Below are 13,888 nucleotides of genomic sequence, written 5' to 3' on the forward strand. Positions count from 1 at the left end.
TGTGAAATCTGAAGTAACTTGGACAGTTACATGCTTTGTTGAAAAGTATTGTTGTTTGAAAAAACGGGCCGGGATTTATGAAATTTATGTTTATCATAAAACTTCTTAAAAGTTATCAGTTTTATCCCAAACAGTACTCAGTATGCATAACGACAACAGAATACGAACAAACTATGCACAGAAAGTTAAGAATAATTGATCAAATTTATTTATACTCTCAGGTATTCAATCATGGAACGTGATCAGCGTAATGATTTTGGACAGGCACGTAGAGAATCTGGCGGGGTTTAATATGTATGTTAGTTTGACACGTAAAGCAGCATATCTTCAAATGATACAAACATGGCATCATTCTGAAAATGCATTTTCTATTTCCTGCTGGACGTTTAGTGACACTAATTCAATCAAGCAATCAACCAATCAGTTTTATTCTAAAGATACACATACACCATATAAGTCGATCCACACAAGCTTCTTCCCATTCACAAAAGTCCAATAGAATCAGTACATGAATACCAATATCAATACAAATTTGTGGTGTCAGTGTCAAATTATCAGGAAATGTATCATAATTTATGTTCATTATGATTTGAGATCCTTTTGAACACTTGTCCAAATATTTTACTATCTTTTTCGGATATTAACACTTTGTAATTTTTACCCTGTTTTATTCGTTTATCTAATTAAGTTATAATAGATTATTTGCACTCTTGATATTATCTTCTGATTGATTTTAATGTAAACTATTGATTGATTTCGATACAACTTTGTACATGATAATTTGAAATAAAGTTTAAATCAAATTACAGGTCCATCACTATGCTTTCTATATCAATGTGGAAAATGAATTTCATTTTACATTGTGCAATATTGATAAAGGTTACTCAGGGTAAGTTACAATTTATACTTTCCACAATGTATCAAGAGGTGTACATGTAGATAGTTTATTGAGTTTTTTTTAGTGTATTTGGTATAAAATTATTCCTTTAAGGCTCAAATATTTTTTAATGTCATCTCTTAAGGAAAACTGCCTATGTTTATATTACTACTGATGGCCTTGTGCTGTTTTCCGTTGTCTCTTTAGCATATTCCCCGTTTCAATTCTCAATATTGCATTGTACATACGTTATCCTTTTTTATCCATGTGTGTAATGGTTTTAAACACCATATTGTCGTCCAAAAAGTACTATGTTTATATTGAGTCTTTGGTGAATTCACTTTTTATATTTTTTTATATATACTTAGTCTAGTAACAAACAATATTTTTGAACTATACATATTGTCATTTAAATTATAAGTTTCCTACATTTTTAATAATTATAATTGTCAAAAGCGTTACTTTTAATGTTATTGTTGTGAAATGTTAGAAAAATTAAAATAAGATTGCTTAAGTGTCCCATATGTCAAAATGTTAAAAAGTTAAATTACTAAAAGACCAAACTCCAAGGAAAATTCAAAACTGAAAGTCCCTTATCATATTGCCAAATCAAAAGCTTAAACACATGAGACGACTTGAAAGAAACAAATTTGACTTGGTGCAGGCATTTCTTTATGTTGAAAATGGTCAATAAACTTCTAACTTGTATGTCAGTCGCATAGAATTCCATTATATTGACAACAATGTTTGAGCAAAACAAATGATAAAGGCGAATAAATTACTGCGATAAGATTGTATTTAAACGATATAGAATTTTTTTTAAATTTGATAATTCAACCATTTAAGTGAAAAAGACACTTTATTTTAAGTGTATTTTTTGCGACCGAAACATTTTTCTGGATAAATCTACAGCAGGAATATTTAAACCTAAAATTTTGTCATGTATATATATGTAGAGACGTTAAGGGCTATATGACCTAAAGGGATCTAACACAATGCAAAATCCATGTAAAGTCAACGTTGCTAAAAAGACGTTGAAATTATATTTGAATACAAAGGTATAGTCGAATATTGAAATTGGGATTTGATTTCTATAAGCCATGCATTCGGACTAATAATATGAATAAAGGCACGAATATTTGAAGAAATTGGTAAAAGCTTGGGATTTTGTTTGTGTGTCGCTGAGGTATTAATGAATACCCCATGAGATCTACTTCAACAATTTGGCTGCGTAGTGCTTTTGTTGAAGACCATATATTGGCCATTGTATGTAATGCTTTGATATGTCTGTTTTGCTTGTTTGTTTTGCGGGGGCATCTGTTAGAACTTTGTTTTTTCGAATACGTACACATTTTCTTTTATTTATATTTTCATAAATTGATGGAAAATGTCTACCACACAATGCTAATTAATCGTCTCAAATATATTTCTTTCTAATAATCTTCTTCTGTTATAGGTGTCATCCCTTGTAATATCCGTGATTCGTATTGCTATTCCACAATTAGGTTATTATTGTCTCAATCCTATTGCATATTTAGACAATAAAATATGTTTAAACTAAAACAATTCGGCTATTTGTCGTCTTCCTTTTCGAACTTCCAAGTTCAACAGAAATTAACATAACTTTGTGCATATATAAATTCAATAATTGCAGTTCAGCAAAAGTGAATAAACCAAACCGCGATGGAAAATTGAAAACAAATTTAAAAAGATTATTAACATCTAGCCACATATATCATATATATGTGCATTAATAGTCAATAAGAAAGTATGTTGTAAATCGATATTTTGCCAGAGCCGGTCAAATAAACCTTTTTGCAATGAGTTTTTATATATTCAGTAAATAATGTAACAGATTTTGTGACTAAATACTCGTATAATCTTATTGATTTTGCGTTACACCTTAGTGTAATGAATTATATTTAAAAAAAAAATGAATGGACATTGAATCTATAATTTGAATTTAATATTTAAGGTACCATGGTAGACATAATTCAGACAAAGGATCAAGGAAATGTACAATACATTACACCTGATATACTAAGCTACTATACACCGTTGTCGCTTTACAGTGTTGATGTTTCGAACAGAACATACATACGGTTTCTTGTGAAAGCAAAAGAGTCAGCATTTGTGTCATTATGGTCCTCTTCTATATTATCCGACGCCATGTTTTATGAATTTGCTTTAGGAGCTGCAAGTACTGCAATTTCTCTTCGTCGAGACAAGAATTCGATACATTTTGAACATTTTTTGAGTGATAAATGGATGAGCGATACGGAATTCATGCCTTTTTGGATAAGTTGGGAAAAAGGAGTTATCGAAATTGGAACCTCATCGGAACTTCACAACAACATAAGAAAAATCTGGTCAGACCAAAAATGTTTCTTCTGCAGGAATAATGACAGGATGGGGACAGAATGGTGATTGGATAATCTTTCCGTATACAGGTAGCTCACAAATAACTGTTAAGTATTTTTTAAGCACATATTTTTGTTTTTTTTTTCTGATTTTTAGGGGTCATATTCCCTGGCATCAAAGAACATCTTTGCTTAAAAAATTTAAAAAACAGTAATATAAACCGTTACATACGCAAGTGTTTTTAAAATATTGACCATAATGCATTGTATTCACATTAATATTATTTCGAACATAATATGATTGCAAATAATTGTTTGGACAAATATAAGATACATTTCTGATAATACCTGTTAGTATTTTCACATGTGTGACTGCAAGATACATGAAATTGATTTTGAAACTTAACAAATATGCTTAAATATAAAAACTGACAAAAAAGGTAGTTTTATACATAATCACCTAATGATCATACAACTTTTGGTTATCTTTATTTCATTAAACAAAGACGTGGCAGAATTTCAAGTGATTTGAACTTTAAACGTTATAATTTTACCTAATGAAACTTTTTTTGCACCATAATGTTAAAAAAAGTGACCTTCCGAACTACCATGATTGTAATTGTATGGTGACACGTTATTCAATGTCAATGATATCATTCGTTTTCTAATGCAAGTAGTAGTACTCTGCTTGTAGATCACTCATTGGGTACCATCTAAATGCCTAAGGATTTGATACGGAGTTGGTCGAAGATATCTCAAGATATTTATAATTTGCTTTATAACTACAAGCCATAAGGCAACAAACTTTATGTTACATAGCTTTCCAACTATAATGGTAAATGCCACATAACGTTCGGATTACACAAAAAAAGCCTAAATGCATCGTGCTGCACAATTGAACAACAATGTGTGTTCCTAAATGTCGATAAAGGTGATAATTGGGATATGTCAGGTCGGAGAGCATGGAATATATAATACCAACTATTTATGACTGCATAGTAATGTCTATTTTCATTTTTTGTCAAATATTATTTATATAAGGTTTTAAAAAAACTGAAGATTTTTTAACGACATTAATTGTGCTATTCCCAATTTTGACGCATTATTCATTTCTAGGCTAAGGTATTGGAATAGTTTAAATATTGTACTATTACTATCTGGACACTTTGGTTCAATTGAGCTAAATAGCACTACTCTGTGAAATGAAATAACAAAAATGTGAATGTTTCGAATAAATTTGTATGTAGACTTTGTCACAACAGTAAATCTAATACCCACGAAAATACAATTTTTCCTTTCACCACAAAAATACAGTGTGTCCTTCATCCACGAAAATACAAACATCATTTCGTGAATGAATGACACATTAGATGTGTCATACATTCACAAAAAATCAATATGTCTTTCATCCTTGAAGTTATGGTGTGTCTTTCATCCACGAAAGTACAGTGTTTCTTTCATCCACGAATATAGAATCCACGAAAATAAGAGACCCCACAGTATTTTAATTAGATTTAAGCAATTTATTTTTTCTAATATATGATTTTCATTTTTTTGTATTTTTGTATTTTTTTTTAATTTAATTTGTATTTTAGTCGAAGACGCTAGTTCAAAAGTTTGTTCTAGTATGGAGTCCAAGAAGCCCAACATCAGTTTTGAAGTTGCAAAAACAAAAGCCAGACAGGTGAAAAAAGAATTAGAAATTAAAAAGGATAGTTTATCTAGATTCCAAAGAAGAAAGATCAGTGTCAGCGATTCTCGTGGTTCATCAAAACACATCGGATACACAGCAGTTGTTGTACTTACTTTTGTAATGATTAGTATCTGTTCTTTAGATTGTTTCACTGTACGAAGAAAGTAGGAGCTGATTGACCATAGTGCTTTTTTCATTACGATTGGTATATGTTCTTTATGTTGTTTCTCTGTATAACAAAAGTAAGAGGTGATAGTCGACTGTGATTACATTCATAATGAATGGTGTATGTTTTTAGATTGTTTTCTGTACAAAGACAGTAAGAGTTTTTAGTTTAAATAGTTAATTCTATTTCAATTTACATTTTGTGATATCGGAACACCTTTGCGAATAAACTCATCATAGATATCAGGTATTAAATTTTTTGTATAGTTGAAGAGCATTGGAGGACCAAAAATTCCTAAAAGTTTTGCCAAATACTGACAGCTAAGGTAATCTAAATTTATCCAACTATAGCAATAAAATTTTCTAGAAACCCGTATGAATGTTATAACAAAAAAAATGTATACACTTCAGGGAAAAATTGAACACAGTCACTGACAACGTTATCTACTTGGCACAGACAAAACTACAAATGATGGTATGAATATGAAGGTAGAAAGATATGGTATAATGTCCGATGATTCGACTAGAGACTACGTGGCGTAGCAAAAAAGATATTCGTAGGTCATTCGACAATAAGCACAACCCATATCATAAAGTAATATAAAGAAGGTCCTGACATAACAAAATATAGAAACAATTCAAAACATAAAATCAAGGTTTATTTACAAAACAGCAACAGAAATATAAAAAAAAGTTTGATAGACAGCAGACAACGACGACCCCTGAAATACAGAGTCCTGACGTTAGACAGGCACATAAGTAATAAATGTGTTGGAATTTTACCAGTTTTGGGACACTTCATTCTTCCCTAACCTGAAATAATTGTGAAGGAACACAACATAAGAATAAGCTCCTGTTTTCCATGTTTAACCTGTACATTAACGTCTCGATTGGCGGAATAACAAAATTAATGAAGTCATATATGATAAAGACTTGAAGAAAATTATGTAATGGGTGATTTAAAGATAATCAAAACATAATTCTAATAAACTCATCATAGATACCAGGATTAAAATTTTGTATTTTGGCCAGACGCGCATTTCGTCTACAAAAGATTCATCAGTGACGCTCGAATAAAAAAAGACCAAATAAAGTACGAAGTTGCAGAGCATTGAGGACGAAAAACTCATAAAAGTTTTGTCAAATACAGCTATGGTAATCTATTCTTGAGTAGTGAAAGCCTTAGTATTTCAAACATTAAAAGTTTTGTAAACAGTTCATTTTCATGTCAACACAGAAGAGCTTGACTACTTGGCTGGTGATATCCTCAACAAAAGGAGAAAAGGGACTATAAAAACATTATTAGTTATCAAATAACCCATCTATCCCAACTCCCCAATCCCAGTAACTGAAAGAAGAAATTCTGGTAAAAAAAGACTCGATAACTGTGCCAGAAAAAGGGTAAATAGTTATCAAAGGTACCAGGATTTTAATTTAATACGCCAGACGCGCGTTTCGTCTACATAAGACTCACGAGCAAGATGGACCTTCACTTGACACTATCTGTATCAAGGTTGTTTCATCTTGAAATTTTTAGCACATACAATAATCTAAATGTAAAATGAACACATTGATTTCTAATCCCTTCAAAGAGTCTGAGGCTATATCCTCTCTGATGTTAACAAAACGATGAATCGTAAGAAGACTTACTATTATCCAATACCAGAAATGAGGTACCTTAGATGTACTAGGCAAAACCTATCAGAATTTTCGGTCATAAATGCTCGTCAATTTCCTATTTTATTTTGCTATTGATCTGTTATATTTTGAGCCTCGCGAATGGGTCTTTCATAGACGAAACTTGCGTATGGCGTACATAATGTTAAGCCTGGTAATTGTTATAAGATTTTTTTTAAATACATGATGGTTTTGGTCGCATGACTTTTGACGTGTGTATCTAACTTTCAAATTTATGGGTTGTTCTGCTATTGGTTAGTTTATATTTAACACTATATACAATATCACTATTAAGTCCCATCAAAGAAACCTCGTCACGTTGACAACTTCTTGTGCGTGTCGAGTGTTGCAAAAACAAAGGTCATCGGTGACGAGCTGCGGTCCGACAAAGTTAAAACTTTAAAAATAGGATATAATCTTCTTTTTATGCATAAATCAAAATAAAAAAAAATGCCTTGATTGAACTATTTACGATGATTAAATATGTGTGTTTGATGCTGACGTTTATGCAGAATACATTGTTTTAAATGGGCACCAGATAGATTCAACAAAAAGTTTGTTTAATTCTGGATTGGATTAGATGATAAGAGACTGTATGTTTTGTAGGATTGCATGCTACAGATATATACTTTGCAATGAAACGAGACAATGAACAAGACTGGGACACTACCTCATGGGATACTAATCCTGTACAAAAGAAACTAGAGGCTCTAAAGAGCCTGTGTCGCTCACCTTGGTCTATGTGCATATAAAACAAAGGACACAGATGGATTCATGACAAAATTGTGTTTTGGTGATAGTGATGTGTTTGTAGATTTTAATTTTACTGAACATTCCTGCTACTTACAATTGTCTCTATCTATTTAAACTTGGCCCTTTAGATACAGAGGAAAATATTTTGTAAAAATTTACAAAAATTTAACATATTAATGAAAATTGTTAAAAAATTACTATAAAGGGCAATAACTCCTTACGGGGTCAACTGACCGTTTTGGTGATGTTGATTTATTTGTAGATCTTACTTTGCTGAACATTATTGCTTTTTTGCAGTTTATCTCTATTTATAATGGTATTCAAGATAATAACCAAAAACAGCAAAATTTCCTTAAAATTACCAATTTAGGGGCAGCAACCCAACAACGGATTCTCTGATTTATCTGAAAATGTGAGGGCAGATAGATCTTAACCTGATGAACAATTTTACCATGTGTCAGATTGCTCTAAATGCTTTGGTTTCAGAGTTATAAGCCAAGTTTGGTTAAATTGGCCCAATAATTTCAGAGGAGGAGATTTTTGTAAAAGTTAACGACGACGACGACGACGGACGGCGGACGCCGGACACCGGACGAAGGACGCCAAGTGATGAGAAAAGGTGAGCCAGGTGAGCTTAAAATATGAAAAAAACCTAACTCAATATGGTCTCCTTAGTTTCCTAAAGATGACATTGCTATGTATTAGGGTTGTGGATATAGTAAACATTCTTCTGGGTTGGTCTTGGATCACCTGGTAAAAGATGGTGTCTATCAAATAACTTTAAAATACAATCTGTACAAGCTATTTTCGCTAGAGTAGAAAATTGCACCTTTTACACAACATATATGAATATGAAGCAGCTGTAAAAAAAAAAAAAACTTGTACGATTTGCTATATTTATTCCTCATACTGCATACATGTAAAAGTCATTTCCCAGTAGGATGTTCTTGGTCAACAATCGGTTGTTTACGTGGCAGTTCAATGATATACTCCTGATTGCGCTTGTTCTTGTAATTAAGTCGGTTGTGCTCCAAACCTGAAGACAGCTCTGTTCAGTTAATCTCTCTCTCTTGTACGAAAAATCATTCTAAATTCCATTTTAATTCTGGTTGAAAATATACTGCAAAAACAAATATTTTGTGAGTTAAATATGAACATTATAATGTAAATAGTTATCAAAGGTACCAGGCTTATAGTTTAATACGCCAGACGCGCGTTTCGTCTACATAAGATTCAGCAGTGACGTTCAGATCAAAATATTTAGAGAGTCAAACAAGTACAAAGTTGAATAGCATTTAGGACCCACAATTTCCAAAAAGTTGTGTCAAATACGTATAATTTTTAACCCGGAAAAAAATAAATCATGACAGTCATTAACTCTTAGCGAGCATTACTGCCAATGATTTCAATCAAAAGTTTATTGTTTTTCTTGGACGGCAGTTAAAAAAACTCTGTTAAATTCAATAAATTATAAACCTTACTATTTACATGAATTCTTAGGCTTAAGAAATTTTTTTTTTTAGATTTTGAATTTTTACTACAGACACATAGCATTTACATACCTTTATCATTTCACCATATGATTACATTGCTGTCTGTCTTTTAAGTAGGCGTGCAACCAGTAAGGCTTTGCTGTGAAAAGATGTTCATTCATTTTTAAATATGTTATGTTTGTTCATGAATAAAAGATATTCTAGATAATTGTGAATGAGACAGAATTCTGACAACAATTTTTTTTCATTTTAATAGAAATATCTATATTGGAAAGTAAAATGTTCTTGCAATTCGTCTAATTTGTTTCTTTCACTTCGGTTTGTTTGTCTCATTTTTCTAAAACTACTTATTTTGTTCAATCTATAATCTAACAGACAGAGCATGCTCCAAAATTTATAATTGTGTACGTCATTTATTTTTAGAATCCGATTGAAATTCTCCATTTTGCTTGCTTCTGAATCCGTTTTGTTCATAAAATATTATTTATATAACATGGTTTTTTTTTTTATAAATATTGTCTAAACATACAAATACCATTAGACATACAGACAACATTTGACAGGTGCCTATAACATTTTTTTTTAATTCTAAATCAACCCAAATCCGTCTATAAAATCTGTGAACAAATTTAAAATAAAAAATAGATTAAAACGATCATATTATCAACTCTCCATTCTTCAAAAAAATAGTGAAGATATGACATTAGATAACAACTGGTGATGTTCCAAACTAAGGGCTCGCAAAAAAATTGGTTATGCGATTAAATAAGTTTATTGTAAGTCTCACTATCATCTTGTCTTAATCTCTATCAATGAACAAAAAATATAGTACAGTACTTACTTCTAAATCACAATATAAAAATAAATAACAAAACCATAAAATAATTAGATAATAAAAACAAAAACAAAATCAATATTTTACTGATTTTAAAAATGCATTATGTAATTGTTTCCATCGTCGTAGTTTGGTCTCTGATTGATATGTGTCTCATTGGCATCATACCACATCTCTAACCTGAAGATCGTTGTTTCCAAAAAGGCTCAATCTACTCGACCTGTTGGTTTATAATGGTTTATAGTAACTATCTATACAGTGATGGGTAAATTTTATGTGCCACTGTGGGACATAGGTTTTGACAATAATAAAACAAACGAACATACCGTGTGCTCGGTATGCTTTCCCTGGAACCAAGTTAAGTTGTTGTTTCTGAGTATTCTCTGAGATGTGTTCTAAAGTTGCTTGATTTTCTTCATCTTGAAATTGTGATTGCACGAAGGGATGTTCATACTTAGCAGTTTTTGTAAGAAGACTGAAATGTAACATATTATAAAATCGTTAAAACATATGCATATGTGTACAATTAAAAAAGGACCAAACAGAACTCACAGTTCGATACAAGGGAGACGACACTGTGACCAAAATAAGTAGGTGGATAAATATTATATCTATAAAATATGGGTCGATATAAAGCTCCTGTTCACGGTTGTATATCTTTTATTAATCCGTTAGTAGTACAGTATTTAACAGTTCGCAAAGTGTTGGTGGTTGTACATGATAACTTGCCTGTCAAGGTCGACAATTCTAATTTTTTCAGACTAGTTTAATGTTTTAATATCATATCCAGTAACTGGAATTTCTATTACTAGGTTGAACGTGACAAATGATAGACAGTAGTCTGTCTTTAATATACCATGGTTTTGTTTCTGTTTTTTCAATCAAATTTCGATTTTTAAATGCCTTATTGAGTTTCTTTGTAATTTCTTCTGAGCTTTTTCAGTTTTTAACTGCAAACGGAAAATTGGTTTGTTTTGTGCTATGCGCTTACACATCCAAAGTGTAATATGTGCATTCAATTATATTTACTGACAAATATGAATAAATTTCAGTGTTTGACACAATTACAATAATCATAAATTACAAACTTGACATAATAAACGCCATGTTTTTGAGACTCTATTCTATCCCAGTTAGTTGGCAGACTATCTTTTATAAGAGGATGACTCCAGTGTGTTGATTTCTTATTGTGGTCAATGTAGTATTTTCTACCACGAAATGTCCAATTATAACTCCAACCCCTCGGTAAAGATATTTCTACAGTTTCGTGTGTTAACTCGTCGTCTCTTTTGAATGCTGCAAAATATACAACTTAGTTATAAAAATTTTTTTTAACTTGACAACAATTTTTTGCATAACAAAATTCGATTTCAAGTTGTTTACATTCAGTAATGATAGTGGTACTTTACAAGGATTTTTAACAATTTACATAAAGCTCCCAACAATATAATTTCAAAAATAAGAAGACCAAAAGAAATTAATAACTATGGATCATCGAACGCCTTCAATAATTAGTTCAGCCCTGGTCATATGATAGAAAATGTTTTCTGGCATACATTCCATATTCCTGTATTTATCATAAACATGCATACGATAATCTATGAACATGCCGTACGGTGACCTATAGTTAATTTATATGTCATTTGGTCTCTTGTGGAGAGTTGTCTTATTGGTAATCATACCACATTTTCTTTTTTATATACAGAAACCAAACTTCAATCTGAATGTCAACCAGTATAAAGACATTAAAACAACATTTATGTTGGACATGTTGAGTGGGCTAAATGTTTATTATTAAAATACTTCGGTGGCTTATGAAATTTGTTTTATTCTTGTTTAGTCTGTTTTAACACAGGAGATGTAGGCTTGATCGATGTTAAAGGGGGCAACTCAAAAGGGGGAGTTTATGTTTTTGTCGGAGTTTGAATATTTGTTTTATATCCTATCAATCAAATTTATTTTTAGCATTCAACAGATTACATGGGATTCTGATAACACTGAAAAATGAATGTTCACCATGATACAATAAGACTGAAAGAAAACAAGATTTTTAGACATACAAATGCCATAAAAATCAATAGAAACTCTTCAAATATACCAACTGTCTGATATTTGGTAGGTCAGACGCGTAATGTATGGGGACAAATATGTAATTAATGATCAATCATCTTTTTAGTTTACCTGAGGCGTCCGGATTTCCACGACAAATAATGTTCTCTTCATTTGTCAAATGTTGTTTATCTCTACATTTTTCAGAATTCCGTTCCTGTTCTAATCGTTGATGGTTACATATAGTTTGAGCATTGATTTTACCTGCATCACACAACTGTTGTATTGCTTCCCATTGATTTTGAATTTTAGGATTCTCTTCTAATGTTTGTTCATTTTCCTGTTGTTCAGACATTTGATCCATCTCTGATAAAGGACTAACTGTTTCACTTTTTACTGAACTTTGTTCTACATCTGGTGATTTACTGTGTCCAGGTGTAAAATGTTCTAACTCGGACAAAACCTTAATTGCTCTGCTTTGTTCTTGCATGGCTTCTCTCATCCGTTTAAGTCCATCCTGCAGAAGAAATGCAACTTTTTGCAATTCCGTTTCTGACTTTTTGAGATTCGTTCTGTTTGTTGAATTTTCCGAATCAACGCCAGCCATTAAAAGGTCAACAGGTTTCTGGATTAAATGATCAATGGTCTCCATTACCATTTTGAAAGCATCCGTCAGAGCGTTGATTGCTGTCCTTAATTTCCCATTTCGTAATTTTAAGTTGAATGTATCACCTGAACTAGAACTTCCATATGTACTCGAATTATACGGATATTTATTTCTGGTCTTGAAGAAAAATAAATCCTCTGAACTATTACATAAACTTTCACTATCCATATTGTTACTGGTGAGTTCAATGCAATGGTCAACAACAGTTACTGTTTTAGTACAAAATATATAATTAACCAGAAATGAAAGTAAGAAAACGAAAAATGTGTAGTTACGTTGTTACACAGTAACGAATTTCACAATGATTCTATTTGTAGCCACTGGTATTGTGTAGTATCTAAATTTAAATGAACAACAATACTATCCCATACATTCTTTACATTCCAAATCATACATATAAATAGAGAAAGTATGTTATGATAAATTATCCTAACTGTACACAATTAATTTAAAAGACCCAACAGCTACTATAATGAGCTTAGTTACAGACGATAACAACTTATTAATCAGTTTTTTTTTAATTATTTTTATCATATTTTGATAATGAAAACAAATGCATAATTACAACAAATAATGACGTATGTAGAGGACCGCGGATGACCCTCACAAGGGTGACAGCGGGAATAATTTTATAGGTTTTTTAATCATATTACACCGTTATTATATATTAGAGTATGGATGGGGTTTACATAACACAGAATAATGCATGGTCAAACAAGTTAACATTGATTAATAAAGAGAGAAAATGAGAAAACAAAGTAAAGATATTATAATGTGGTGCTTTAGTATAAAACAAATAACTGTGAGAAAAATAATTATGTATTATAACACTAATTATAGAAATGAATGCAAATCAATTCAATTCAATAAAAAATATCAATTATAAATAATACAACATACATAAACGATGTACATAAAAAGAAATTCATGTAAACAGTTATAAAGTTAAAAGTAAATTTACATTGTATGTTTGTGAATATTTTACAGAATAAGCGTTATTTTTAAAGATTATGCGAGTAATGACCCTAAAAAAATCAATAGATTGAGATTAAAATATTTCATTTGAAATCAGACTTTCTTAAATCATATGGCAGAGTGTACTCATAGAACTTTGTCTGTTATTTTTTATGAATGTTGGAAAAGGAAAAATTCGTAAAAAGTAAGTGAAAATATGTCTTTCGGTATAAAAGACCAGTTAAATAACACCAATCTTGTTTGTGTAACAGTAAGCAATTTTAACGGCCATTTTCGTGAAATAATACAAGAACAATTTTGTAAATTCATTTTTAATCATATAAAACATCCTACAATTATGTCAT

The 13,888-nt window shown here is 31.0% G+C and overlaps 1 protein-coding gene across 1 annotated transcript; it reads right to left on the reverse strand.

The window, feature by feature from the left end:
- Positions 1-8,407: 8,407 nt before the first annotated feature.
- Positions 8,408-12,889, reverse strand: LOC143042026 (uncharacterized). The gene is made up of 4 exons (XM_076214243.1): positions 12,035-12,889; positions 10,942-11,149; positions 9,088-9,157; positions 8,408-8,645 (listed from the first exon to the last, which is right to left on the reverse strand). Exons 1-3 carry the CDS (start codon positions 12,735-12,737, stop codon positions 9,109-9,111), a joined length of 960 nt encoding a protein of 319 aa, XP_076070358.1. The 5' UTR covers positions 12,738-12,889; the 3' UTR covers positions 8,408-8,645; positions 9,088-9,108.
- Between the last annotated feature and the right edge of the window lie 999 nt (positions 12,890-13,888).

The sequence above is a fragment of the Mytilus galloprovincialis genome, chromosome 8, assembly GCF_965363235.1.
Source record: "Mytilus galloprovincialis chromosome 8, xbMytGall1.hap1.1, whole genome shotgun sequence".
In the NCBI taxonomy this organism is placed as follows: Eukaryota; Metazoa; Mollusca; class Bivalvia; order Mytilida; family Mytilidae; genus Mytilus; species Mytilus galloprovincialis.

Coding starts and splice junctions, on each gene's coding strand:
- LOC143042026 (XM_076214243.1), bottom strand. CDS start 12,737: ATGGATAGTGAAAGTTTATGTAATAGTTCAGAGGATTTATTTTTCTTC. Junction 11,150..12,034: donor TGGAAATCCGGACGCCTCAG/GTAAACTAAAAA, acceptor TATATTTTGCAG/CATTCAAAAGAGACGACGAG. Junction 9,158..10,941: donor CATGGCGTTTATTATGTCAA/GTTTGTAATTTA, acceptor ATCTTTTCACAG/CAAAGCCTTACTGGTTGCAC.